This window comes from Candidozyma auris, chromosome 6 (genome assembly GCF_003013715.1).
Source record: "Candidozyma auris chromosome 6, complete sequence".
Lineage (NCBI taxonomy): Eukaryota > Fungi > Ascomycota > Pichiomycetes > Serinales > Metschnikowiaceae > Candidozyma > Candidozyma auris.
Window position 1 is genome coordinate 322,676 of NC_072817.1, and position 27,641 is coordinate 350,316.

Consider the following 27,641-nt stretch of genomic DNA (forward strand, 5'->3'; position numbering starts at 1 on the left):
TTATAACACTTGATGTTGATGCTCATAAAACTAAAAACGGAACTCCTCATCATCATCGGACTCGAGCTCTTTTGCATTCTTCACGAAGCCTTCCTTTTGGACGTTAGGCGTCAAATCATAGAAAAGGCATCCATTATAACACTTGATGTTGATGCTCATAAAACTAAAAACGGAACTCCTCATCATCATCGGACTCGAGCTCTTTTGCATTCTTCACGAAGCCTTCCTTTTGGACGTTAGGCGTCAAATCAAAACCTTCGCTCGATTCGGTATCAGAAATCTCTTCTTCCGAAGAGTACTGATCAAACTCACTGCTAGCATCACTCTGCTCGATCGACTGTTGGGCTGTGATGATGGCCCTGACCTTGGCTGGCAAGATATCAGGTCTGTAGAAGCGCAAGTCGACTCTTCCGACAATGTAAAGCACATTGATGATGACTTCTAACAAACCCCATAAAATGTACATAGCGACTGGATCGCAGAGCCGACTTTGCTCGCGTGTATAGCGATCTTGAAAGCAAACAATGAGTCGACACAAAGAGCCCACGAAGATGAAAAGAGTGGTGATTGCAATCAATCCCAAAGACCAGTTATGAGACAAATCACCACGCTGGTTTGTGAGACCCTCCACCATGTTGTAGTGATGATGTGTGGCCGCAATAACACGAATGGCATGTCTATGATTATGATTTCTCTTCATGAAGGTTTCTTCAGCTTCGTAGACTGCTCCTTTTTTCACAAAGTAGAATGGACTAAACGACTCAATCCACCATGGCTGGTAAGTGTATAAGTTTTCATCCTTTCTCGTAGGCTTGAAGAAGTATGCAAGACCAATCAAGGAAATAGCAGTCAAAGAATACGCAAGAATCAAAACTGCTGATGCCTGCACCACCTTTTTGTACGACAGATAAACACCCTCCGAAAGGAAATAAATGTATGGAATGGCTGCACAAGCAATCGTCATTCCAATGATAGCTAAAACAAAGATATACAATGTGATCATAAAGCCCCAGAACAATTTCCTGGAACCACCCACAGGGTGTCGCCAGGTGAAAATACGTTGGGCTAAAATCAAGTTTAGAGAAACCAACACAATGGAAGGAAGGATCAAGAGGACTTCACTGGCGATACCAGTAGGAACTCGAGTAACATCTTTTCCGAAAGGGATTCTGAGACCAAAGCCAATACACCGAAGTATACAGTAGAACACCCATCCAATTGAAACCCAAAAGAAGTGGTGTCTTGAGCAGTTTATGATGAAGATTCCCAAATGAACGAATAATAGTACAGCAAAAGCAGCAACGAAGATTGCACTTGGCACGACGTCCGTATCTGTTGGATAGCTACCTATCAAGTTGATCTGGTAGCCAACCTGGTATTTTAGAAATTCGATCGGAAGCTCACTTCCGAGTAAATTGTGACCTTGATTAGCCAATCTCTCGATACCAGTGCCGAGCGCTGGATAATTATTGAGGTACCGTAAAAGGTCCATCAACCCAGCGGTCGCCCCTGTGTAATCGTAGTTTGTGGTTGACTGAACGACCATTGCTTTGACGGGGTATTACTCTTTGCGTCAGAACAATAATGGGCCACAAAGGAGTGTGCTTTTTCAAAGCCGTAACAAATTGAGGTAAAAAAGTGGAGGCAATCTTATTATCAGATGTCAGGGAATCGATCAATTTAATACATGTACCCATCCCTTTGTCTTCCTCGCCCAGTCTTTGCCTATTGGGGCAAATGGGGTAGGAAACTTCCTGTTTTAGAAGGCCGTAACTGAACACGAAGAAGCATCACAATAGATTTCCCAAATAGGAAGTTATATAGTGCTGTATATGCACGGTATTTGATTATGTACAGGCCCACACATTGATGATGTTAGTATTTTGATACTTCGTTAAACACACTCGAGAATGCTTGACATTTTAGTAGCCATACAGCTTGAAATCCTTGGGGCTCGTATTCGTGGAACTAACTTGAGTTTATACAGTGGGGTGCTACCGATTCGTCTATATGCAAGACAGCATTCACTGAAATTGTCTTAGACAGTTAGTATTCACAAATTGAGATATATAAATTTCAGAAATCACAGCTCTACTCTGCAGATTCAAAAAAGGGCTCAGCTGATGCGTTTCTAGGGTGTTGTAAAAAAGAAGATATCACGTGACTCTTCACCACAATCTCGAATTATCTCAAACTCTTTGTTATGCCTTTAACTTTTTAACATGCCCTCGACGGAGATTGACTTTACTCCAGCAAAGGATGCTCTTGACAACAGTGAGGTATTTGAAAGTGATGGACGTTGTATCGTATCATCTTCCCAAGGTCTTCTTCTTTTGGACATTCAAGGTGAGTTGAGTCTACCAGAAGAAGAATATCCTGTCGCGACACCAACGGGCTGCGAATACATCAGCGTCGATAAGATCTACAAGGCAGTGAAATTTGGGTATTTAGAGTTCGATGAAATAAATAAGCTGAGAGTCACACTAATCATAGGCAAATCTCAAAGATTGCTCGGAAAAATTGAGGACCTTCCGAAACCTATGGGTGTTCTCAGAGTGCCGGTTTCCAAGCAGGACGAGCAGAATACTGAGTCGGTCGAAATTCTAGACGTGATATATAAGAAGCTTCTATTTGATATGCGTCCCCTACCTATAATGTGAGCTTTCAAAAGGCTTTTGTGCTTTTAAAATTTGGCGTCAAGGTTCGACCTGCTCGATGCCCGGGTCACTAAATTATCATAGATTTTCCTCAAATCAGAATCACTGAAACCAAGCACATCTTTCATATAGCTGACAACGCCTCCGTACTTTTCGTCAAGCAAGTCAATGGTAGCAAGCATTGCCTCATATCTTGAGCTCAAGAGGTTCTCCAAGCCATCTTTCTCTAAGGTCCATCCTTCACGGCCACGACTTACCAATGCCTCAAGATCCTTCAAATTGATTTTTGCCTTAAACCTTTCGAGGCCATTTTGGAAAGCTTTGGCAATACGTGGGTGATCAGGTTTCAAGCCATGGGTCGTCAAATCATACTCCCTAGCTATGGTATGTTTGTCCACCCCAACGAATCTCAAAACCAACATTGCGAAGACACCTGTTCTGTCTTTACCTGCTGTGCAATGGTATACAAAAGGCTTTTCTGGATGATCACAAATGTGCCTAAACATCTTTTTAAAGGACTCGAAACCTTCCTCAAGCATGTTGTCATACAAGTTCACATACGTATCCCAGTGTGTGAGCAAGTTCGCAGTTTTGAGGGCTAACGCTTGAGGAGACGCATCTTCATTGGCGAACACAGGATTAAAAATAACGTCGATACCCTGATCCTTGAGCTCAGCGACACCGTCTTTGTTACACTCCTGATTTGAGCGAAGGTCGTAAACAGTTTTAACATTCAATGCCCTAAGAGCTTCCTTTCCGATAGGTGTCACAAGATTGGTGTTTGCACAACGGAATATATAATTGGGACGAATCCAAACACTCCCATCTTGAGCGACTTGTCTGTAGCGTGGCTTCGTGATCTGCCATCCGCCAAGATCTCTAAAATTCGCAACTCCGTCAACCACTTTCCATCGAGGAATATAGTCGATTGCTTTGCTCAAATGAAAAAATCTAGTCAGTTCCTCTTTAGGCTGGAGGAATCTGAGCACATAGGCAGCAGCTAGGTAGTTGAAATTGACGAGTTTGTTTTTATTGAGTGGTAAACCAAGCGGGTTCCTCAATTCAGCATCATCCTCATCTTCGATCGGTTCGGTTCCGTAGAAGTTGTGGTCAGCTCCTGGAATCAACTGAAGTTCATGAGAGTATGGACCACGATTGAGATGATTAGCGTAATGTGCGCTGTCCACCTTTGGGATAATATCATCATCCATTCCGTAAACACTCAAAACCGCCCATTTTGGCGAGAGGTCTCTCAATTTCGTCAAGTCAGGTTTGGAAAGTTCATCAATCTCGTTTCTGGGAATCTTATATTTTTCCCATTTGCCGTAACGAAGACCTGTCTGATACAAATATTCCCAAGGGTCGTCTTGATCATTGGGGTACCTATCGTAAACGGTTTTTGACTCGAATCTGGAAGACATATTGACCAAATTTGGAACATAGATAGCCTTGCTTGGCTCTGATTTCAAGAGCTCATCTTGTTGCATGGCCCAAAGGAACATAGCAACGCCACCTCTGGAATGAGCTACAATAGCAGCAATTTCAAAATCGATCCCCAAAGCATTTTTGGAACCATCAGTGAGGTACGAAGCTGAGGCTTGTATGTCAGCAACGTCCAGATCAAGAGTCCGACCCAATGTTTCGTCCTCATAGTCGTCAGAATCACCGCATCCTCTAAAGTCAATTCTGAACGAGTACATGCCTAATTCCGCTGCCAATTTGTGAGACAACAATTTTTGGTAGCAGTAATCACGGTGGCCTCCTTGGCCATGAAGAATCAAAACAACTCTCTTCGTAGGGGAAGCGAATTTGTACTTGTCGTCCCCATTCAAGTCAGCTGCATGTGGGACAGCCAAAGTTCCGGCGACACCACCAGGAATCTTGACTTTAATCTCCCTGGGTGGGATTTCAACGTCCTTGGTACTCAAATGGCCTCCTACAACCATTTTCAAATCAGAAGACCAGCTGGGATCGAAAAGAAACACGGTAGTAGGTTTGGTTGGCTCCTATATGTGTGCAGTATACGCTACATGTGAAGCTTGTAAAACTTCAGGGCAACTAATTTCGCTAGGCGCGGGTTCGTTAAAACGAAGCCGAGAGGCCGAGGGCAATCAGCGACCTTCCATTTGAGATGTTGGCGTATACATTATAAAAAATAGATGTTAAAGTGGCAATCAAGGATATTTCTGTTATTAAAGAGACGACCTAATCAGAATTTTGATTTGTGAATTAAAATGTAGACAAATGTCAATGGTTTGGGAAACTCTCATGACGAAGCTTTGTTTGTCCCACTTAGTAACAACAACCTTTCCTGTGTGGCTCAAAGTGGAGCTAAGTCCGAGCAAAATGACTGTCGCACCTTGGTTCTGTTGGGCAACCTAGATAAAGTGAGATTCTTCAGGGTCACTACTTACTTTAGCAACACAGGATTTCTTTAGGTCTTTCTTACTATTCAGGCTTCCTATGCTTCAACGTTGTTGAAAGAGGGCTTACTAGCCAAGGAGGCCTATTATGAAATGGCTGCGAAAATGAAAAAAGGTGTATTAGAGGATTTTACAAGCACTTCCTTAATACCACAAAATCGGCCATAAAGGCGGGCAGAAAAATGTAAGCAAAGAGATAGAAGAAAACGCGATGACGCGAAACCTAAGTCCGTCACCATCAGTGACGCTGTTGAGCCGATTATGCATAAAGATCGTTGATGTCACCAGCTATATCAGGACCAGAGAAAAAAAAAAAAAAGTACAACAAACTAGAATCAATTAGAAGAAAAGTATCAAAAGAGAACTTAATCTCAAAAAGCTTTAGATTTAAAATTCTTAGAAGTAGTAGCAAGTAGCTGGCTCAGTAGTATCTCTTATGCAGAGACCTCACCGCTTGCGTATCGCGACTTCACTTATGAGCATCCTTCTCCATGTCCCGCTTGACCCCTGACAGAGATGCCTTCTCTAGATTGGGTGAAAGCCTCACTCAAAAGCACTCCGATGAGCTTTCAGCTCAGCTATCAGTTTTCCAGTCCGTGCTAGTTAATTTTGCTTTAGAACATGGGGAGAGTATTCAAACCAATAGTGAATTTCAGGCTAAGTTCACTCAGATATGCCATCTGATAGGTGTTGATCCTTTGGAATTACTTTTGATTTCTGAGTCCAGGCTGAAGAAAAAGCCAAATTTGTATTGCGGGTTGGCTATCAGGATAGTGGAGATCTGCCAAGAAACTAGCGATATCAATGGCGGATTGATATCCATGAAAGAGCTAAGGTCCAGACTACAGCAGGAACTGAACGTGCCTCTTCAGGTATCTGAAAGTGATATTATGAAAGCCTTAACAACTCTCATTGACTTAGGGGAAGGTCTCGAGTTATTAACAATCAATAAAAAGAGGTGGATAAGACATTTTACCGCTGCCGGCAAGAATGGTATCTCTTCAGATCAGCAAAAGGTTTACGCCTTGTGTGAATTCATGGGTGGGTTCGTATCCTATAGGCTTCTACGTGATAATTACGGATGGGATAGTGTGCGTCTGAAAACCGTGATAGATGAAATGATCATGGAAGGTTTTTTGTGGATCGACTCTCAAGGTGAAGAGGGGTGGACATTTTGGGAACCCTCGTGGATCTCAAAGTAAGTCTCATTTTTCGAGCTTTCTCTTTTTCTTTTCAAGAAATTTGAGGTTTTGATGTTCGACCGTCTCTCCTAAAGGTCGCTGGCTGAGAGGAGTATAGTTCTTAAATGCTCTCCCGACTCCATCCCCAAGATTAACATAATTGCTCTTCTGTGAAGGCAACTTTTTTGCGAAGACTTGATCCATCATCGACACAATTTGTGCTTTGAGTTGATAATCTAGCTTGAGACCATTGAACCTTTTGCATTCTTTTTGCATCTTGATTTGTTGCAGTTCCCCAAAATTTGTGGCAGGCGATAGCCACTCCATCTCTGGGAAAACGCAGTCATATAACACAAGCGGAATATCGTGTGCCATTTCATACAATGGTCTACTAGGGTACTTTTCCACATTCAACAAATCCAGAACAATGGAAGGCTTCTCATGACCCTGGCCAACAAGGAAAAGAATCGCAACCATACAACGGACTTGATGCCAAAGGAACGCAGAGCCCTTCAAGTCAAATGCATAAAATTTTTCATTAACAGAGATGATGTCTGCCGAGTGAATAAGACGTTCGTGATTTGTGATCTGCTTCGACCCATCTATTTTGCAAAAGTTGCGGAAATCGTGTGTTCCCTCGTATAGTTTTGCTGCTACCTTCATAGCCGCCACATCTAGGTGCTCGCCAGAAAACACATATTTGTAATGTCTATAGAGACAACTGAATCTAGCGTCGAATCCTTCCGGAGGCCTTAGGCAAACTTCAGTTATTCGTATATTAAGAGGAAGTAGGGCATTCAAGATCGTGACATATGGTAGCTCCCGATCGTCCTTCGAGATATCTGCTTGGTCCTTGATGTCAAGATTCGAGCGCACATTTAACGCAATAACCTGGTTCAAAGCACTTACACCTTTATCGGTGCGACCGCATCTGCTGAAACCACAAGATGAAGGGTCTGAGGACTCAATTAGCTTCGCTTTCACCATGGCATCTAGAATCACCTCCTCCACAGTCGGCAATGGGGTTGGGTCATACTGAAAGCTTAGCCCATTGAAATTCCAGCCCATATATGCGAAACGAAGAGCTATGAATCTAGTGCTGATCTTAGCAAAGTCGAACACTTTCTTTCCTTTCTTATCTGGGTTACTCTTCACAGGTGACTTGGGCTTGGTACTCTCAAGCAGCTGTATCCTTTGTATGAGATCTTCTTTTGACCATGTCTCGTAGCTGTTATCGGCAAGCAGTGAAAAGTTTTTCGATGTTCTGGCCATTATTCGGATAAATCTCCGCATAAAGTAGAACTAAGACGCTTTTCAACCGAAATATCGCGATGCGCATCGAAAATTTCCGACCACGATCAAGCACCTATTTGAGTTTGAGTAATTTTTTTTGTTCTTTTATTCCTTGAACACTTTTTATAAATAGTATGGACAGGTCTCTTTCATGGGATCAAGTGGCCAAAAACTTGCATCCATGGCTCAAAGATGCCATTGTCGCTTTGGGGTACCCTGCAATGACTCCGGTTCAGGCATCTACAATTCCACTATTCAGTGGAAACAAAGACGTTGTGGTCCAGTCTGTGACCGGTTCCGGAAAAACGTTGGCCTTCACTATTCCTGTTTTGCATCATGTTTCTCGAGCTTTTTATGACTCCGAGTCCCCCACATCTAAAAAAGGACTGATACTAGCAGTCATCATATCTCCCACTCGAGAGCTTGCTCACCAAATACAGTCCGTCTTCGACCAAGTTATACAGTTTCTGCCTGATGAAGAGCAAAAATTAAAAACCCAGCTTGTTGTGGGCTCCCTTGTAAGCGTGCGGGAGGACATTGAGGCCTTCACGAAGGATAAACCACAAATTATCATTGGCACACCAGGCAGGCTACTCGAGTTCGTTAGTAACCCAAGAGTCAAGACAAACAATGTTGAGATTGCTGTCTTGGACGAGGCCGATAGACTTCTCGATATGTCCTTCGAAAATGACGTCCTATCCATCTTAAGACAGCTACCGAAGCAGAGAAGAACGGGCCTCTTTTCTGCAACCCTATCTGCTTCTGGAGATAGAATCTTTAAAGTAGGTATGCTCAATCCCGTCAAGGTCGCGGTACAATCAAAATCATCCCTCACAGCTGCCCCCTCATCGCTAACCATTAAGTATTTGATGGTGAGCTCGGAGCAAAAGTTTACTATGCTACTTCAGCTTATAAGGCGTTATAAGTTCAAAAAATGCATGGTCTATTTTCCCACGTGCATATCGGTAAAGCACTTTTATCAACTTTTGCTGGTTTTTGAGGATGATCCTTCTAATCCAGTAAGATTTCACTCCTTGCACGGTCAGCTTGGCACATCCACTCGACTCAAAACTCTTAAGGCATTTACAGAAGCTGATTCCGATATAAAAAAACACGTTCTCATGACAACTGATGTCGCAGCAAGAGGTATCGATGTCTCGGATGTGGACTTGGTCATTCAACTAGACCCTCCTAATGATCCAGATGTATTTTTGCATAGAGCAGGAAGAGCAGGACGAGCCAATAAGGCTGGTAATGCAATTGTTATGTTGAGTGAAGGTGGGTCCGAAATTAATTTTGTTGATTTCATGGAGGTCAAGGGCGTGCTAATGAGTGAGCTTAAAATGCAACCTGATTCTGAATTTCATCAACGATATTACGCAAGGGTAAGACAATTTATGCTTGATGATAGAGCTCGACATGAAACTGCCGTTAAGGCTTACGTAGCATTCGTGAAGAGCTACTCTAAACATCTAGCAAAGTCTATTTTCAGACTCCAAAGCCTTGACTATGTAGGGGTAGCTCTCATGTATGGCCTTTTGAGACTTCCAAAAATGCCTGAGGCACGCTACATTCCTTCTGAGAGATTGCCAGAGGATGGCTGGCTCATAGGTGAACCGATGGATATGGACAAATATAAATACGCTGACCCTGTCAAGGAAAGAGCAAGAGTCGAGAATTTAGAGGCAGATAAAGAAAAGAAAATTCAGGACGCCAAAAAAAGGAAGCAACTTAAAAAGCAAAATGAATCGTGGTCTTCCAAAGAGAAATCTAAAGAAGCAAAACTGGAAAGGAAGCAGAAACTTAAAAGAAAGCGTGAAGAATTAGAGCGCAAACTAATGGAACAGTCTTCTGATGATGAGGAAGTTCAAGTGGACTGGAAAGACTTGGTTAGGCAAAGCAAAAAACTGAGACAAACTTCTAGTGTACAAGGGCAGTTCAGTGATCTATGAATTTCATGCGTCACGGTTTCCACTTTTCACTTACCGAACGAATACCATCGAAAACAAAGAGATTGTTGAGAGGAATGTATTGAGCTGTGACAACCTTCAAAATTTCCTGGCTCGCTACTCCACCCAAGAGGCTGCATATGTTATGGTACTTATTGGGTTGATGTTCATAGATTTCTTTCAAAATAGACTTGCAGTTCTCCGGAATCACATCCATCTCCTTCGAACCTAGCACACGACTGAATGATTTTAGTAATTCGGTAAAGCCTCCATGGCTTCCTTCCGCAATCCATAGATGTAGAGCATGAATTCCGTAATGAATTGCCAAGGTATTCGATTCAGACTGGCATAAAATCATTTCATTTTTGAGTCTATCTGAAAACGCATCTTGAGAACCACGCGAATAGTATATGCTGGCAGCGTTCTTGCAAAATATAGCAATCATTTCCAGTGACACAATTTCGGTCCTATTAAACTCCGAAAAAGTTTGTTGCAATAAGTTGGCAAATCGCTGTTGATCCTCCAATGCTTTTTTTCGGTAAATTTGCTGGATTGCGATGTAGTTTCTTGTGTTGGAAGCCATGTCGGGCAATCGGCCCGGTAATGGCAATGCTCCGTATTTCTCTGCAAACTTGGCAAGGGTCCTAATGAAGAGCCAAAAAAGCGCTGTTTTTCCACTAATGCTGGGATCACTTGCTCGCATGTCATGGAATAGCTCCTTAAGATGCTCTGGTATCGCGGTAACTTGCAATGCTCGATGGACCTGCTGACCAGCTTCTATGAAGTTTGTCTCTAGGTTGATGTTTCTGGATAAGCCTTCGATGTACCGACTGCGAAATTCCCTCTTCTCTTTGTAGTTCTTTGGAGTACTTGAATCATGGTCTCTCTTCCATCTTTGCAAAGCTTTGATGAATATTACAATATACGGGACATGAGCATGCTCTGTATCATCCAAGCTTTCAAGATCAATTGAGTCAGCATATGTTTGAAGTTCTGGCCAAGGCCTATCGATACGTAAATCATAGATCGTTGAGGGGTCGTGTGTCTCAATCACGGCATTTTCTTCGGAAAACACTTGAAGAGTTCCATAGAAGCCGCAGGTATTAACGTGAAATAAAGGTACACCTTTTGACCAAAGGCGTTGCTTCATCGCCAACATGTCAGAGGGGGGGATGAAATCACTTATCAACACAACGTCAAAGCTATCAAAGAAGTGAGGCTCATGCAAGAGATCACCAATATTTCTAGAATGACTGAACCATTGGACGTCCAGGTTAAGTTCGCTAAGTGATTTAGCAACACTCTCAGCTATACTTTTTCCCAAATCGTCCTCTGTGAGAAAAAAATTGCCGTCTAGATCGTTCTGTTCCACTATTCTATCATCAACAATCGTGTAAGTTCCTATGCCAGGTAATATGAGGTTCTTTAACGTCTCGACGCCCGTTGGATTCACATTGATAAGACAAATATGGCCCTTTTCGAGTCTGGACTGACCATCTTGAGCCCATAATCGTAGTTGACGATCATATTTGGTTTCCTTGTCGATCCTCGAAGACATGCCTTCTTTGGTAAACCTATGGGTAAGAAAGCTCGTTCGCGGAGTGCGAGTGCAATCCACAGAACATACACACACACTTGGGATTCAAACTGAACCTCTAGGTTCCGACTAGCCAACTTTTAATAGTAGATCCAGAATCATGCTTAGAGGGTGTTCGTGACCTATTATAAATGAGCAAAATGATCTTTTGTTCTTTTCTATATTCGATAATATGTGCATGGGAAATCAGGTCGACTTTTGGGATCATCTCCGAGATGCGGTTTGGTGGACTATAAATGACAATTTTCTTTGTTTCTTACCTCATATTCTCTCATTTTTCTAAAATACGTGTTAAGCTATAACGCAACCTTTGCTGTTGACTACTTCCTTGTAGCGTTCCTTGTCGCTTTCCTTTAGCTTCTCTTTAACTTCGATTGGAAAAGATCTTTTAATGATCTGCATGGCCTCGACATCTAAATTTGATGAATCCGCAAGTGCTATGGCGTTTGAAGAGCGACACATGGGACAGTCCGTTTTCCCTCTGTGCTTCATTTTGACCAAGCATCGAACACAGAAAACATGACCGCATAGGAGCCTGATGGGTTTGTATGCTATACCCACGCAGATTGGACAACTGTAGTCATCTATTTGTGGCACTAGAGTGAGAAGTTTAGTTTGCATTATGCCACAGATTGTTTGAGCTATCGATGATCCAGTCATGAAAATGTGATCCAGCGAAATTAGAGCGGGGAATCTGGCAGAAACATTGAGGGAGGTTTGCTTGTCGAACTTTTTAAGAATTTTTCGTAAGGCGGTAGTATTGATAGACTGAAACTGAAGAATTTTGAAAAGACGTTCGTTTAGGTCATAAAAATGTCTATAAGCGGCAAGAGACTTCTTTTTCAGCATTCTTTCAAGAACTTGTGTCTGATCTATCCTGCTTGCAAATGTCTTCAAATTGGCCCTGATTTGTTCAGCTCCGCGCTCCAGAGACTTCAGTGAGGTCTCATTGTAGCGAAAAAATATCTCTGAATCAAGATATATCTTAAATAGCTCTCTCCAATTGTATAAGTCAGACTTTTTTGTCGTGAAGAGAAGAACTTCATCGGCGATCTTGTCTATCTGTTGAACAAGCCGCACCTCTTCTTCTTGTGTTATACGATCTAGATTTTCCAACTCAGAATTAAGAGTCCCAAAAAACTTCAAATCGGATCCCAACATAATGACGATTTCATTCTCGTTGACTTGAACTACCTCCTCACCTGTATTGGATGTAGTGGGGGAAAGTACCAACTCATCATCTTGTTCTTTGACTTCCACTATTTTCTGTCCCTCTTCATCTGAAGCAAGAGCTTTCTCAACCTTTTCCTTGATGAGTCGCGCTAACCTTTGAAATCTATCATGCGAGAGCTGTTCTCGTGCTCTTTCATCAATCGCAATTTTTAAGTAGGGTATCACTTCGTTCGATCTTCTTGACTTAGCCAAAAAGTACTTCGCCACAACAGGATTGTTCGGTTGAGTTTCATCATCATCAAGTTCAACTGTGTTGCTAGTAGTGCTATCTTGAAGTAGCAACTTACGGTCCGCTTTAGACAAGCCTAAAAACTCCAACTCCTTCACAACTTTTCCAATGCACTTTTTAAGGACCTTGTACTGAATAGCAGCTTCCACCCACTCTTCCGGGATATCTTCCTCAATAAGCGTTTGCTGAAGAACCTTTGCGAATTTCATAGTCAAACAGTTGAATCTGAGCTTTGAGTTTGAAATCAGTCTCTATTTTTTTTTAAATCACCTCCCTTCCCTTGCATACTAGCAGACCTTTTGAACAACTGTTTATGTCTTTGCGTTCCGTATTCTCTATAGGAGGTAATTCGTGTTGATGCAAAGATTTGGTCGAGCTGAGTATAAAACGGCAGGGATTATCGCGAGGAAAGCTACAGAACCAGATATTTCAGACAGCTGTGCACGTGGACAGATAACAAAGCTTGAAACTACCGCAGTTGGGGTGACGTTATCGTCTGGCTTGTTCAAATTGGTATAACCGGATATGCGGCCTTGTGAGGTGATGTAGGAACATCCTCAGTCGTCGTTATCACTTTGATCTCCATAGTGAGGAATGCTTGTTTTCGATTTCACCTTTTCTTAAGTGATATCAATTCGCGCACTCTCATAAAATGAGGAACGAGTTTTGCGATATGCCAGTAGAATCACCAAAGCTTACTCAAAGGGCGACTTTGTAATAGCTGATTAACCTTCTCGTAATGTTCTTCACCATATAACTCCTGCCATCGTTCCATCGATTGAAAACGAATGATGTATATGAGAGATGAGGTGGCCTTTGCCCTGTACTTTGAATTTGGCCCGATGTCCTTTGTTTATGGTTTGAGAATTAGGGAACACGAATAATGACAATGAAAAATTATTAAAGAGAGCTCCAGAACACTATATAAAGCATGTTATTTGTAGAAACACTATAAAGTCTAATTCAGCCAAGCCACAAGTAGACTATTCTTTAGAGATGTCACGACCGAAACAGGCAACCTTGAGCCAGTCGAAGCAGACCAAAATTTGGTTTTTGACTGAGAGACACATATATATGTAAGCCGATCTCCACAACAAAAATGTGAACGGGCCTCCAGAACTAACGTTGGACCAATCGCCCCAAACCAAATCAGCAACTGCTCTCTCTGAGCCGATGTAAGCCAAGGAGCCTTGGTGGTTATACTCAAACACGGGCAAATTAGACTCCAATTTCACCAATTTCTTCTTGTATCTATCAACGCGTTCCTCTGGTCTTGAATTGTTGATTTTGTATTTTAAGGCCTCAATTTCGTGCAATCTATGAAAATGCTCTGCCAAATAGATACCTTGTTGGAAGGCGACCTGAGCAGTGGGGGCAAACTTGGTGAAAGTACAATCACCAAACGCCCAGATATTATTGGTACCATCAACCAAAAGTCTATCATCCACTAGTAAGCCCTTTTTGGCGTTCTTTTGCTCTTCAATTTTTGAAGACAAATTGCCAACAATTGGTCTTTTCGCATTTCCGGTAGCCCAAATTAACATTCCATACGGAATTTCCTTCACATCATTGGGATTCTCCTTACTTACGGCGTAAACATTCTTGTCGTTGACTTCCTTCACAACATGACTACACAACAAGTTGATATGAGTATCTTTCATCACCTGATTTGTATACTCAACCAATTTTTTGTTGAACATACTCAACACGTGGGGCATTGCCTCAACAAGGGTGATCTTCAATTCGGAAGCAACTTCAGGCATCCAAGACTTCAAGTCTTGATCAATATAATCCTGCAATTCACCAGCTGTCTCAACCCCGGTAGGTCCTCCACCGCAAACAACGATATGACATAATCTCTTTCTTTCTGGGTCGTCTTTGGGCAATATGTTGGCAGCCTCGATGACGTCCATCAATCTTCTGCGGATTTTCATCGAATCGCTCACTTCTTTTAAAAACGTTGAGTGTTCAGCAACCCCTGGAAGACCAAAAGTCGAGGGCTGCGCACCAACACCAACAACCAAATAGTCGTAATTCAAGGATGTGATTATATCTTCAGAGAATGTGGGTTTGGAAGAGCTCGAATCCTTACCAGAATGACCTGAATGAACGGTAGTCAGCTGTTTTATGGTGATTTTATTGTTCACAGGATCAATATCGGTAGCCTCTGCCTCCAAGTATATCACCTCGCCGGGGCACCTTCGAGTTATAGCTCTAACGGGTTCGATGATCGATCTCACTTCAATCGTACCTGTCGGACAAGATGGGAGCAAAGGAGTATACAAAAAGTAGTTACGTGGCGACACAATGACGACATTATACAATGTAGTATCCAATTTTTTCAAGAGCGAGATTGACCCCCATCCAGAGCCTAAAATCACCAAGGTTTTCTTCTTCATACCGTTTTCAAACGTCGGCGCTTGCTTCTGTTGTTCTGCTGGATGAGACTCACGCCACACCTTGAAACTAACGTATCCGACGGAGCACGCTGCCACGGCAAGAGTACCGTAGCCGAGAGTTCGGAAGGACCTTGAAAGAAAACTCGACGGCTTGGGGACAGGTGCATTATAGCGACGGGCAGACGAATTAAAAAAGCGGCACGGAGTAAACCTAGGCACTCTGTTTATTGGAATACCGGCTCTCAACATTCTCGAGTAAAGCAATATTCGCCAATTGACCAGTAGTTGTAATGTGGAAGATATGCGCAACTTAAATATATTTACAGCGCGGCCCCTTCGGAGTTCAATTGCTGGTCGACGCTCTGAAAAAATCCTGCATAATTATCACCTCTCATTGGGGCACATCTAGAAGACCTCGGGCTATCTAAATAAGTCTTCTCATGACCAGGAAGGGAGTAATTGCAACCCTTCCATGAATGCCTGGAACATGTGTGCAACCCTTATTTAATCTGATACAAAGACACTATACATCGAAGCATATACAAATTAGAAAAATTTTTATATCAAGCAATCCGTTGAAGGAAAATATATGATGCAGGTGAAATTGTGATCGAGATTTGAGTTGTCTGGCCGATTATGTGAGGACTAGTGTATGCCTTTGATTCCCAAACAATTCTCCTTAGATGGGACCGCTTACTCTCTCTTCTTGCCATCTGTGGAGCTTTTCCTGTCTGAGGTGATGAGTCTTTCTCATTGCTTTGAATTCTTCTAGTATGCCAGTAACAGGCTCTTTTTTTTTGTGTGTACGGTACCAATCTAAGGTGGCCTCATCGTCTTGATCTATGAGCTTTTTGATACGCAGCCTCATAAAACTTTGATTGAAGTTTGAGCTAAGTAGCTGAAATTGATGGGTCTGAAGCTCAACAAAGTTCTTATACAACTTTTCAAGGACATTGATATGATTTCGGATTTCTGTAGAATAATAATTATAATCCGTAAGTAGGTGAATTGTTCCGATCAATGTCTCGCAGAACGAGTCAAGAAGGGAAATCAACTGTTCTTCAAGCTTTCGATAATCAGAGGATAATAACGCATAACCTCGTATTAGGTCGTACAGACCCAAAAAGTACCGCTTGTACTCAGGAGTGAGATTTGTGATCTGTTTTGAGATCAAGGATTTTGGATTTGATGCCATAAGATGAAAACTTTACTATGACTTGTTGTTATTGGCCATGTACTGTACACATCACTGAGGCCATAGCTCCCGCCCCGAACGTTTATAATACAGAAAAGAATGAATAGTTGATAGCAAATGAAAACTAAAAAGAGTTGATCCATTATATCAGTTGTATTTTTAAGTGATGACACGTAGTAAACCAATTTAAGATTCGTTGTATCGTCAAGTCGAGCGTTGTAAATTGTATTGAGTGGTCTATATTCTCATGGCCTGTATTCGTAGACGCAAGCACATGCCCTTATTGATAAGACCTCTAATGATGTTCCTTTTCAAAAAGTCTTATACACATACCAGGAAAATGATATAAAAAACGAAAACAAAAAAAAAAAAAAGGAGGACTAAAAAATCCGTCGCATTCAACGCTTAGTTCTTAAAAGTGATTGTTCAATCAAGTCGATGGATTGTTCCACTTCTGCAAATGACATCCCGCAACTTAGTGAAATCAACTTGCAATACTTGTACAACTTATCATCTTTGGGAATATGAGAAAGCATCCCTGAAGTCTCGAGATTTGAATGCATGCATATGATTGAATCGTTGTTTTCTTTAAACTCTTCCAAATTCTGAAACACAAGAGGTGTGTTTTTCTCAAGCTTGTGAATTTGCTCGACTAAATCTCTTCTTCTTAGAATCTCTTTGTGGAGATTGACTGCCAATTCGTTGCGAGATGAAGAAATAGCACGTTGCTCTTGGGATATGTACTTCCCGAATGCTTCTTTCAATAGCTTGCGGCTCACCATCTCCCTCTTCTTTTGGTAGGCTGAAACTGTGGCACCTGCCTCTTCTTTTGCCATCAAAAATTGAAAAGACATGTCGTTAATGAGCCTGAAAATCTCCTCTTGAATAATGTGATCTCGCGAAATATCAATGAGGAACTGCCCTCGTTCAGAATTTTTTTGCAGCGAGTGTTTAGTTTCGAATTCATTTTCTATGTCTTCAATGAGGTAATCGAGGTTGAAGACTTTGAGGTTTATCTTTTGAGATAAGAATTTATCAAAACTTATTTTACGCAAACAATTGAGTAAGGTCAATAACTTCTCATCTTTCGAACTTAGTTCACGATGCATGGCATAAGAAAGTTCGCTGAGCTTCTCTGTAATCGCGTTCACTGAACGATTCTGTAGGCTTATCGCCTCCTTTGAATTATGAAGCTGCGACTCTAAACCCTGAGAATTAGTCAATATGGACGCCTGCTCCTTAGCGGTTGATTCTATGGAGATCGCATCCTTGACTTTGATCTCCTCACTATAATCATTTTCAATTCTCAAGATGTAATTGTTTGATGCGAGATAGTCCTCAGCTGTATGGTTCACGGCATTTCGGAGGCCTAGATTAAGTATCTCATGGTATTTGATTATGCTCTTTATGCATTTTTTACTCATGTTATAGGCAAACACGTGTAGAGCTGTGTTGCCCTCTGAATCCTGATAATTAAGTAGATCTTGCAAACGCATCTCTTGCGCCGATCCTGATTGACTGTCAATCTCAGATGCTGCTTCAAGAATGCAATCCAAATAGTATTTTGCGTATCGTTCCTTCACACTTCTGGATTCAGGGTCATTCAGTTTGCAAAAGTATGCGATATGATGAAGAACTGTTTGTCCCTTGTTATCGACCATTGATATAGATCCTTTAAGAAGTTGTAGAATATCCTGGAAGTTCTGCTGCTGGTAACTATTATTAAATTTTACCAGAAACATTAACGGGCTCTCTCCATGATAGTTTTTGAGATTCAAATCGATAAGCTCATTGAACTTTGATATCAAAAACTCCACGAGAGTCAAATTTGCCATTGCACATATCCAGTGGAGAATTGAGTTCCCGTCATTATCAACTCTTTGATTTATGTTCACGTTACTGAGTGGTTCGGGTGGGTTTAGGATTTCATGAGGGAGTGCTTTCGAACCTCCACTACCACTTTTGTCATCGTGTAAAAAATACTCAAGGAGAATAGTGAAGTAATCTCCAATTCTAGAAGGAGGGAAATTTCCACTATCTTGGTAATGCATAAATCCACTATAAGAATTATTTGCACCATTGTGCACCGTCGAACGAGAAGATGAAGATTGTATTTCAAGGCGATTTCGTCTGTGCATCTCAACCAACCTGTCGAACGATTCACCCCCGTTGAAGGAGTCTTGAAAACCAAATAATTCCCGTCCCGAGAGGAACTCCTCATCATCGTCCTTAGTTGCGAATTTTTGATTGTGTCGTAACTTGTAATTGCCTTCATCACCGCTAGTATCCAGCTCAAGATCATCATTACGGACGCTTAGATTGCTGGCCATGATTTGGAGTGCATCTTTCTCTGTATCCTGGCGCGTCAATGAAGGAAAGCCCACAGAATTCAGAGAGAGTGTTGAATCTTGCTTGGAGGTGAAAGTGCCCATGCTTGGACCTGTTTGGCTGACTGTCGGCATTGTTTGATGTGTGGAGAGCTCGGGTCGATGTCTCTTCTGAAGTGGTACCCTTTTGGGACGCCCGCGTTTCCTCAATGATTCAGGAACTTCATGTTCCGGATTTGTTCTCTTCTTTAGAGTATTTGCAGAGAGCTGGTGAGGATCTGCGTTCAGAACTTTCAAAGGCTGCTGTCTTCTGCCAACATTAGAAGCAGAAGCATGATTGTGCTTCGGGGCGGGAGGAGGAGTTTCGGACTTGCCCTCAATGTACTGAAATTTGAATATTGGTTCCAATGTTTGGTAAACACCGAACAAGCGAGCAATTTCTGCCCCCAGTTCTAGGGGCACGTACGTTCCCTGATACTTCCCATATCCACCTTGAACTTTTTCGTGTACACCGGACTGGACATCTTTCTCCAATATTCGAGTTCGCTTTGCTTTCGGAAACTTGGCAATTTTCAAAATATGAGTCGCGTTGATCCATCCATCTGCCTTTCGTCTCATTATAGGACCTTCCGACGTGACGAACTCGAATACTGGGACATTTGAGTACGTTGCTGAATATATCTGATCTGTCCCCTGCAGCATTATCTTGCTGTACTTATTAGATTTCTTAGGCAGAATGTGAACCTCAGGTGAGGTGCTCTGCAGAATTTGAATAGATTGATGATCTTAAATACACAAGAGCTTCTGATTGACAGCACAGAATGTAAATGAGATAAATTTCAATGCGCAATAGATGTTGTGAACCAAAACTCTTGGGGCGATTGGTATCGGCGTGCTAGATTAGTGATTGTTGTCAGGAAAGTTCATTAGCGCTCGTAGAGATGTGTGTCACATGCTTCTCGTTCACGTGATCTATACGTGAGATATGAGCACACAACTACTTTTTTTTTACTCCCAACCTGCGTCTCTTTTTGTGACAGATCGTATTGCGAAGAAGTTCCAATAGAGCATGTTAGCATTTACTAGGAATTATTTTTCTTTCTTTTCTCTTTGGGATATCAACACAGCATCTCTAAGTGTTTCTCTGGAATCATGATCTGGGTTTATGGTATTTGTTATCTTTTAAATATATTGAAGAATCTGTATAGCGCTACAATAACAATTGTAAACAAGAGTGCCATGATGCAGATCAAATACCTTTCAACGTCTCTTATTGAAAGCATAGAATGTTGTTCAGCAGATAAAGGGATGCTTAGAACATGCTCTGCAGCTTGATAGCAGATATTTCTACGCTTAACCATGGTCAATTCCAGACTTTCAAATGCACGTTTGAGAATCAGCTTGCATAGTAAGGCATCGGTATAGTGCAAAAGAGTTGCATCTAAAGTTGAAGATATTCTCTCTAAAGTGCGCAGCTCTCGCTTAAATCCAGACGTCACTTGTTCAACTTTACGAAGATTGGCTTTGCACTCTTCATTGAGTGTGATGCTCCCATCAATTGTGTCCACAATTGTTTTTAGCTCACATAAAAAGGTAAGCTTTTTCATCAGTCGTATCACCATATGAACGGTAGACATGATACGAGGAACAAGTAGCTTTTTGAGATTGTCAAACTGAAGAAAAAAAAGCTCGACGCACAAAAAACATTTACTGGCACTATTGATGGCTTCATAGCAAGCTTTGACTATCAAAAGAGCCGCGGGTTTAACTGTCATCTCATAGGACAAGCTTTCCCACCCATCTATTCGGTAAGTCGCAGAGCTCCCGAAAAGTGTTATAAAGTATTCTTCTAAACGAGCTAAGTTGGTCTTGGTTTCATCTGCCATGTTTGTGATATCATCGTAATGTGGTATCTTGTGTAAAAGTGTGGAGTAGATTGTAATCACATCGCTGAACAAATGGACGATCCTTTTCACATTCAAGACCCACCTTCGTGTCTCACTGTTGATGCAAATCTTGAATACGTCCGGGTACGCCTTTATGATGGAACTTATGTCATGAGCGATATCATTGTTTATATGTATCGACGAGTTACCAATAATATACGTCATTTAGAGTGTGAACATTAATCACTGCGGAGCTCAGCTCAAGTTCGGTCAATGCCAGTAATAAATGATAGCAAATGAATATTTTGTAACAAAATCAAAGCAGATCCAGCAGATGATCAGGCCAATACATAGAGATGTTTTTTTTTATGAATAAAATCGCGATAGAGAGGAAACACATATGCTCATTGACGAATCTCGTGGAAGGTTTCAACCCAATTTGTGGAATAGTCAAACATCAGCTCACCAAATGATTAGGCAGAGAAGATATATCGCATCCGATTGAGGAAACACTATTATGACCTTCAGTTCGAACGAAGAAGAAAAAGTAATCTCTTGTCACGTGCCCGATCATCAGTATACAAATGTGCATTGCGTACTTCAAGCAACCGATTGTTCAGTAATACACTTCGTTGAACATTATGGGTTTGTTCAGGTTTTTTGGGCATCGAGATCTTGATGTTGACACAATTGAAAAGGAGCTCAAAACTTTGAGCGATAAGCATCAAATTATCCAAGACAAAATTGCAGAGTTGAAAAAAGTGAAGATCTCTATAACACGATTCATATTCCTATTTGTTGCCGTTAGCCATATTTTATGGATTTTGTATCTTGTCAAGATACATGAAAATAAACAAGTATCTCAAGGAAGTTTGATGAACTTCATGAGTAATCTAGATCGTTCTAAGACGACGTATCTTTTTGCTGTTCCTTTCGGGGCGTACATTACAGTTTTTATCCTAAATTATCTAGTCGACACTTGGATTAGAAGCCATCAAATCAGTTTACGCCGACTCCAACAAAAGAGAAGCAGCATAATTAAAGATTTGAAAGACAAAACGAATTACGACGCAACAGATGGACTTTTAAGAAAGTACGAACGTCCGACGACTATTGACGATGGAAAGAGATCGACTGAGATTATGCTGAAACCACTGTCCATTATAACACAGACGACTTCAGCATCTAAGCAGAAACCGACGAGCATAGAGAGTCGAACGCGAATACCACAGGACAATCAAAAGACCTTTCAAGATAGAATCCTAGACTTAATTATTGGTTCTGATCACAACGAATCAGTGGAAAGCAGATATGCCTTGATTTGTGAGAAGTGCTTTGTTCATAATGGCTTAGCGCCGCCTGGTTGCAGCGACCCTGCCACAGTTAAATTCATTTGTAGAAGATGCGGATTCCTAAATGGCTCACAGCACGCAAAAGATAAATTAGATGAAGAATTAGCTTTCAGTGATCACCATATAGACGCCAAGGTCGATGAAGCAGCCTCCCTTAAGATTTCAAATTAGCTAGACTTCCTCAGGATGATGTGAAGAGCGGTCGAAAGAAGTTATATCGTATATAGCAATTTATACAAGCTTTTCGAGTATCAGTAAAAATTTGACTACCTAAGACAACTCCATGATGGCATTCACCATATCATTCTTGTGCTTCCTCAATGCAGCGATTGCCTTCGCCCTTGACACTTGGGTCTGCTCAACAATGATGTCAATATCGGAAGGGTCCAAACCGTCTTCATTCACATCTTCTTCGTCAACAACTTCATCAGCCTTGTTAGTATTCAAACTTGCCTTCTCGAGGTCAGCGGTAATAGATTCGGGGGATTTGTCAACGACCGAATCTTCAGTTGTCTGGGAGTCACCTGTAGACGAAGCTGCTTGCTGTTGCGCTTGAGCAGCAAGACGCTGAGTCATATCATCAACCTTCGCCTCACCGAACACAACATAAGTACCGGCAGCAGATTTGTAAACATCGGGCTCGTCAATGGCGTAGATCACATTTCCCTTTTGCTTGAAAGTCACTCTAGAAATCCCTTTCACCTGCTTCAAGTTGAATTTCTTGACAATCTCTCTTGATTTTTTCTCGTTTTTTGAAATGATGTTTACTTCGGCACCTTGTGGAATTTCTTCGACTGACATCTTGCAATGAATCTATTGGGAAATTGAGTCAAGAGGAAAAGGGAGTTTGAAAAATTCTCGACGACAATTTTCAATGCAGGACGCCACCACATTCACACCGAATTAATACGTTCGACGATACAGGTTCAAACTGAGAGACAGACAATCACCCGAAATTTTAATGGCAACTGACCTGCAACCTGACTACCGGAGAGTTCGCTTCTCGACATTTGCAACTCTGTCAACCTCGAAGAATACTGTGAAGTGTCGATTCAAAATATATATGTCCGAATGCCTTGAGTAGTTTTCGGCTCCCACGGGTACAGTACTTGTGCGGGTAATGATTATTCCCGACTACCGAGTAGATGGTAAAGTAGAGGTACCCTTTGCATCTCATTTACACCAAAACTGCGACAAAAGACTCTAAAAAGCCTACACAACCTCTTTCCTGTTGTTTTTTTTTATTGTATTTTATTTGGTTTATAATCGCAAAGAGTATCGAGGAGCATAGCAAACACAACCTTGAGAGCTTACCTTTGCCCCATTTTACTTCACGATCCCATACGACACATCATTGCGTTTATTTTGACCCGGTCATCTCATCTTATTCATGAACGGTGACACCACACTAAGATTTGAATCTCCGGCAAAGCTGGAGGATGGCACGACGAAGAAAAACTCACGAGCGGGCAAGGAGAGATGCTCCGTCCATGATTTAAATACGGCGGTTCCTCCGGATTTCAAGCTGAGGGTGCTTCAATTCTTCTACAAACATGGGCTTGCTTCAAGGCCCTCCTTTATGCAAGAAATCTACTCTAGGATCCCCAGGAGAATATATGTTAATATGGAATTGCCAGAAGACTTGATCGATCATGAATCAGGAAAGCCATTGGTAACAATTCCCGGTAACAAAATAAGGTCAACGAAATATACCCCTCTTTCGTTCCTCCCAAAAAATCTATTTTACCAATTTGAGAATATAGCGAACATTTATTTTCTCGTTTTGGTTATATTAGGCGCCTTCCAAGTTTTTGGAGTGGAGAGCCCTGGTCTTGCTGCCGTCCCTTTAATTGTGATCGTTTGTATTACGGCAATCAAAGATGCGTTCGAAGATTTTCGGAGAGTGGTTAGTGATGCGGAGCTTAATAACTCGCCAATACACTTGTTGACAGGCCTTCACAACAATAACGTTATTGTAGATGACGTTGGCCCATGGAGAAGATTCAAGAAGAAGTGTACTCGAGGGACGATTCGGAGCTATCGGTGGCTTAAGAAATTCTGCATAACCTTATTCGCAAGCAAAGAAAAGAAGAAGGAGTTCATCGAAACTTTGGTTCAAGAGGAAGCAAATGAGCTTCATCGAGTCTCTACTGTCCACTCAGATCGCACTTTCAACTCCGATCTTCCTCGACCATCTCTAGGATCGAGGAACCCCAGAAAATCACATCAACTGCACAGGAATCGAGCTCCAACTAAGCCGTCAGCAGATTGTCTTTTGAATCCTGAGCTACAAAAACAGAAGGCATTGGACCCCTCTACTTCAACAACTTCGTTTAAAAATCGTAGGTGGAAGGACGTTAACGTCGGGGATTTCGTTCGTGTCAGAGCTAATGAGGGAGTCCCTGCCGATATGATCATAATTTCTACTTCAGATGAGGATGGTGTCTGCTACGTGGAGACAAAGAACCTAGATGGAGAGACTAATTTAAAGACCAAAAGCTGTTTGAAATGCGGCGGTTTGAGCCATCTAAAGCACTCCACGGATCTTGGGAACACCAAATTTTGGGTAGAGTGTGATCCACCAAATGCACATCTATACTCATTTCGGGGAACCATTCATTACGAAAATTATGATGAAGATGGGCATTTGGTTAATTCTGATGAGAAAGAATCCATCACTTATGACAACATATTGTTGAGAGGGTGTGCCTTGCGAAATACAAAGTGGGTAATCGGTGTAGTTGTCTACACCGGTTGCGAAACGAAGATCGATATGAATAGTGGGAACACTCCAGTGAAGAAATCGAAAATTTCGAATGAGCTCAACTTTTCAGTACTCATCAATTTTCTGGTGTTATTCGTATTGTGTTTTGTCTCAGGGCTCATAAACGGTCTTTTTTACAACGATCAGGATACTTCTAGACAGTATTTTGAATTTGAAGCTTATTCTCCGACATCCGCTGGAAATGGGGTGCTCGCATTCTTTGTTACCTTGATCATCTACCAATCTTTGGTTCCAATTTCACTTTATATCTCGATTGAAATCATCAAGACTGCTCAAGCATTCTTCATTCATTCAGACATTAAGATGTACTATCCCAAATTGGACTTTCCATGCATCCCTCAGTCATGGAATATTTCCGATGATTTGGGGCAGATTGCTTACATATTTAGCGATAAGACTGGCACATTGACTCAAAATGTCATGGAGTTTAGAAAGTGCACCATTGGGGGAAGGTCATATGGCCTCGCATATACAGAAGCGAAGCAGGGAATGGATAAACGGCGCGGCATTGATATATTGGCCGAGTCTGAACGGTGGAAAAAAGCTATCGAGAAAGACAAGTCGGAGATGATCCTGAATTTGCAGTCATACGTAAAAAACAGTCAGTTTCGAGAATCAGCGTTAACGTTTGTGTCGAATCAGTATGTTGAGGATACTATTTTACCAAACACTCTCATTTCTGAAACAAAGGATGCTAATGAGAGATTCATGTTGGCATTAGCTGTCTGTCACACCGTGGTTACTGAGCCGCACGCTGCTGATCCTGAATTGAATGACTTTAAAGCAGAATCCCCAGATGAAGCAGCCTTAGTATCAGTGGCTAGAGATCTTGGGTTCGCATTCAAGCTGAGGAATCGCAACAGCATAGAGCTCGAAATATACGGAGAGAACAGACAATTCGAAGTTCTCCACATCATTGCCTTCACGTCAGCAAGGAAGAGAATGTCGTGTGTTTTACGTGATGAGGAGGGGCGTATTATGTTGATAACCAAAGGTGCTGACAGCGCCATTTATCAAAGGTTAGCGCAAACGAAAACATCTGATGAAGTATTGAAAAGAACTGCTCTTCATCTAGAGGACTTTGCTAAAGAAGGTCTCAGGACGCTATGCATTGCTCAGAGGTACTTGGATAGCAATGAATTCGCTGCTTGGTATCGAAGGTACAAAGAAGCAGCCGCATCGATTGATGACGATAGAGAGGAGACTATTGAATCTATCAATGATGAGATCGAGTGTGAACTCGAGTTGCTTGGTGGCACTGCAATTGAAGATCGTCTCCAAGAAGGGGTTCCTGACTCCATTTCGATATTGGGGGAGGCAGGTATTCGCTTGTGGGTCTTGACGGGCGATAGAATCGAAACAGCCATCAACATTGGCTTTTCTTGTAACTTGCTTGGTAATGATATGAAGCTTCTAGTTATACGACAAGACGACGGCAACCCTGATGACATCAGCCACATTGACAATTTTATCACTGAATACTTGCTGGAAGTGTCGGGACTTCTGTTTGATGACGAAAGTGATATCAACGCAGCTATAAAGCTTGCCAAAACAGATATTTCGATGCCGAAGGCCAATACCGCCCTCATTGTCGATGGTGATGCTCTTAGATTGGTTTTCGACGATACTTCTCTCGATACAGCATTACAAAAGAAGTTTGTGCTCCTTGGCAAGTATTGTAAATCTGTTTTATGCTGCCGTGTTTCACCGGCTCAAAAAGCCCAGGTTGTAAAAGTTGTCAAAGAAAACCTTCGAGCAATGACACTTGCCATCGGTGATGGTGCCAATGATGTTGCTATGATTCAGGCAGCGAATGTTGGTGTTGGTATTGCCGGGGAAGAGGGAAGACAAGCTGTGATGTCCGCAGACTATGCTATTGGACAATTTCGCTTTTTAAGTCGTCTACTACTAGTGCATGGACATTGGTCTTATAAGAAGCTAGCTGAGATGATTCCCTGCTTTTTCTACAAAAATGTCGTCTTTACCTTCACCTGTTTTTGGTATGGCATATTCAATGACTTTGATGGCTCATACCTTTATGAGTACACCTTTTTAATGTTTTACAATTTGGCCTTTACGTCTCTTCCTGTCATCTTCCTCGGTATATTTGATCAGGATGTTAGTGGTGCTGTTGCTCTAATTGTGCCGCAACTTTACAGGTCTGGCATCTTGAGCCTCGATTGGTCGCAGTATAAATTCATTTGGTACATGATGGATGGGCTTTATCAGTCGGTCATTGCATTCTTTTTTCCATACCTTCTTTACTATGTTTCCTTCCAAAACCATGAGGGATTACCTATAGATCATAGATTTTGGATGGGGGTTCTTTGTTGTTGCGTTGCAGTGACAGGATGTAACATTTATGTTCTCCTTCAGCAATACAGGTGGGATTGGTTGTCCCTTCTCATTTATGCGCTATCAACTCTAGTTGTCTTCTTTTGGGTTGGCGTTTGGTCTGCCAGGGTTTATGTCGGAGAATTCTACAAGGCAGCTCCGCAGCTATTCGGAACACTAGGGTTTTGGTGCTGTTATCTCGTTGCTACCATCATATGCATTTGGCCACGCTTCACGTATGATTTCATCATGAGGCACTTCAAACCCAAGGATGTGGACGTTATTCGAGAGCAAATCAGAGATGGGGCATTCAATAATTTTCCAATGGATTACGATCCCACTAACATGTCCGATGTTGAAAAGCAGAGGATTCTTCAACGTTTAAATGAGGGTGACACAGAGTTATTGGAGAAGGTGAAAATTGCAGTTGAACCAGAAAAGGAAAGTGACGCTCTAGAGAGCTCTCATGACGACAACAAAGTTTCTCGAGCTCTTAGAAGTATTCGGAGAGGCACCATAAGCAGATCAAGAAATAATACCATGAGATCTAGAAGAGACACCGCCAGCGATCAAGCAAAGTACAATCAAAAATTGATCAGCAAGACCCTCGATTTGTCTCAAATTAGACTGGAAATGATGAAAACTGGTGAGTACCGAACAGGAGCCAGGAACTCTCTCGACAGAATCTCTACTACGCAAGGTCTTCCGGGCCTAACCCAGGCAGAAACTCTACTTAGTTACCACACGCGGCAAAGTATAAATTTTGATCGCGCATAAATACACGACCTCAATCTCTTCGAC

The 27,641-nt window shown here is 41.9% G+C and overlaps 12 protein-coding genes across 12 annotated transcripts; 4 read left to right on the plus strand and 8 right to left on the minus strand. All coding sequences in view use genetic code 12, as the record gives it.

Moving 5' to 3' along the window:
- Positions 1-163: 163 nt before the first annotated feature.
- Positions 164-1,546, minus strand: CJI96_0004836 (DUF3112 domain-containing protein; the record flags this gene model as incomplete). The annotated part of the gene is made up of 1 exon (XM_054702231.1): positions 164-1,546. The coding sequence occupies one exon, from the start codon at positions 1,544-1,546 to the stop codon at positions 164-166; it is 1,383 nt and encodes a 460-aa protein (XP_054558206.1).
- Positions 1,547-2,222: 676 nt separating this feature from the next.
- Positions 2,223-2,660, plus strand: CJI96_0004837 (Ctf8 family protein; the record flags this gene model as incomplete). Its single annotated transcript, XM_029033912.2, has 1 exon — positions 2,223-2,660. One exon carries the CDS (start codon positions 2,223-2,225, stop codon positions 2,658-2,660), a length of 438 nt encoding a protein of 145 aa, XP_028891475.2.
- Positions 2,661-2,683: 23 nt separating this feature from the next.
- CJI96_0004838 (alpha/beta hydrolase family protein) lies at positions 2,684-4,603 on the minus strand (the record flags this gene model as incomplete). Its single annotated transcript, XM_029033913.1, has 1 exon — positions 2,684-4,603. One exon carries the CDS (start codon positions 4,601-4,603, stop codon positions 2,684-2,686), a length of 1,920 nt encoding a protein of 639 aa, XP_028891476.1.
- A 968-nt stretch (positions 4,604-5,571) lies between these two features.
- CJI96_0004839 (ESCRT-II subunit protein SNF8) lies at positions 5,572-6,282 on the plus strand (the record flags this gene model as incomplete). Its single annotated transcript, XM_029033914.2, has 1 exon — positions 5,572-6,282. One exon carries the CDS (start codon positions 5,572-5,574, stop codon positions 6,280-6,282), a length of 711 nt encoding a protein of 236 aa, XP_028891477.2.
- A 3-nt stretch (positions 6,283-6,285) lies between these two features.
- On the minus strand, positions 6,286-7,533 carry CJI96_0004840 (tRNA pseudouridine synthase; the record flags this gene model as incomplete). The annotated part of the gene is made up of 1 exon (XM_029033915.2): positions 6,286-7,533. One exon carries the CDS (start codon positions 7,531-7,533, stop codon positions 6,286-6,288), a length of 1,248 nt encoding a protein of 415 aa, XP_028891478.2.
- Positions 7,534-7,688: 155 nt separating this feature from the next.
- On the plus strand, positions 7,689-9,506 carry CJI96_0004841 (uncharacterized protein; the record flags this gene model as incomplete). The annotated part of the gene is made up of 1 exon (XM_029033916.2): positions 7,689-9,506. The coding sequence occupies one exon, from the start codon at positions 7,689-7,691 to the stop codon at positions 9,504-9,506; it is 1,818 nt and encodes a 605-aa protein (XP_028891479.1).
- A 10-nt stretch (positions 9,507-9,516) lies between these two features.
- CJI96_0004842 (uncharacterized protein) lies at positions 9,517-11,061 on the minus strand (the record flags this gene model as incomplete). The annotated part of the gene is made up of 1 exon (XM_029033917.2): positions 9,517-11,061. The coding sequence occupies one exon, from the start codon at positions 11,059-11,061 to the stop codon at positions 9,517-9,519; it is 1,545 nt and encodes a 514-aa protein (XP_028891480.2).
- Positions 11,062-11,391: 330 nt separating this feature from the next.
- Positions 11,392-12,771, minus strand: CJI96_0004843 (uncharacterized protein; the record flags this gene model as incomplete). The annotated part of the gene is made up of 1 exon (XM_029033918.1): positions 11,392-12,771. The coding sequence occupies one exon, from the start codon at positions 12,769-12,771 to the stop codon at positions 11,392-11,394; it is 1,380 nt and encodes a 459-aa protein (XP_028891481.1).
- A 774-nt stretch (positions 12,772-13,545) lies between these two features.
- Positions 13,546-15,210, minus strand: CJI96_0004844 (uncharacterized protein; the record flags this gene model as incomplete). The annotated part of the gene is made up of 1 exon (XM_029033919.2): positions 13,546-15,210. The coding sequence occupies one exon, from the start codon at positions 15,208-15,210 to the stop codon at positions 13,546-13,548; it is 1,665 nt and encodes a 554-aa protein (XP_028891482.2).
- A 1,344-nt stretch (positions 15,211-16,554) lies between these two features.
- CJI96_0004845 (transcription factor MBP1) lies at positions 16,555-19,101 on the minus strand (the record flags this gene model as incomplete). Its single annotated transcript, XM_029033921.2, has 1 exon — positions 16,555-19,101. One exon carries the CDS (start codon positions 19,099-19,101, stop codon positions 16,555-16,557), a length of 2,547 nt encoding a protein of 848 aa, XP_028891484.2.
- A 2,890-nt stretch (positions 19,102-21,991) lies between these two features.
- On the minus strand, positions 21,992-22,522 carry CJI96_0004846 (nascent polypeptide-associated complex subunit alpha; the record flags this gene model as incomplete). Its single annotated transcript, XM_029033922.2, has 1 exon — positions 21,992-22,522. One exon carries the CDS (start codon positions 22,520-22,522, stop codon positions 21,992-21,994), a length of 531 nt encoding a protein of 176 aa, XP_028891485.1.
- Positions 22,523-23,111: 589 nt separating this feature from the next.
- Positions 23,112-27,617, plus strand: CJI96_0004847 (uncharacterized protein; the record flags this gene model as incomplete). The annotated part of the gene is made up of 1 exon (XM_029033923.2): positions 23,112-27,617. The coding sequence occupies one exon, from the start codon at positions 23,112-23,114 to the stop codon at positions 27,615-27,617; it is 4,506 nt and encodes a 1,501-aa protein (XP_028891486.2).
- Positions 27,618-27,641: the final 24 nt, after the last annotated feature.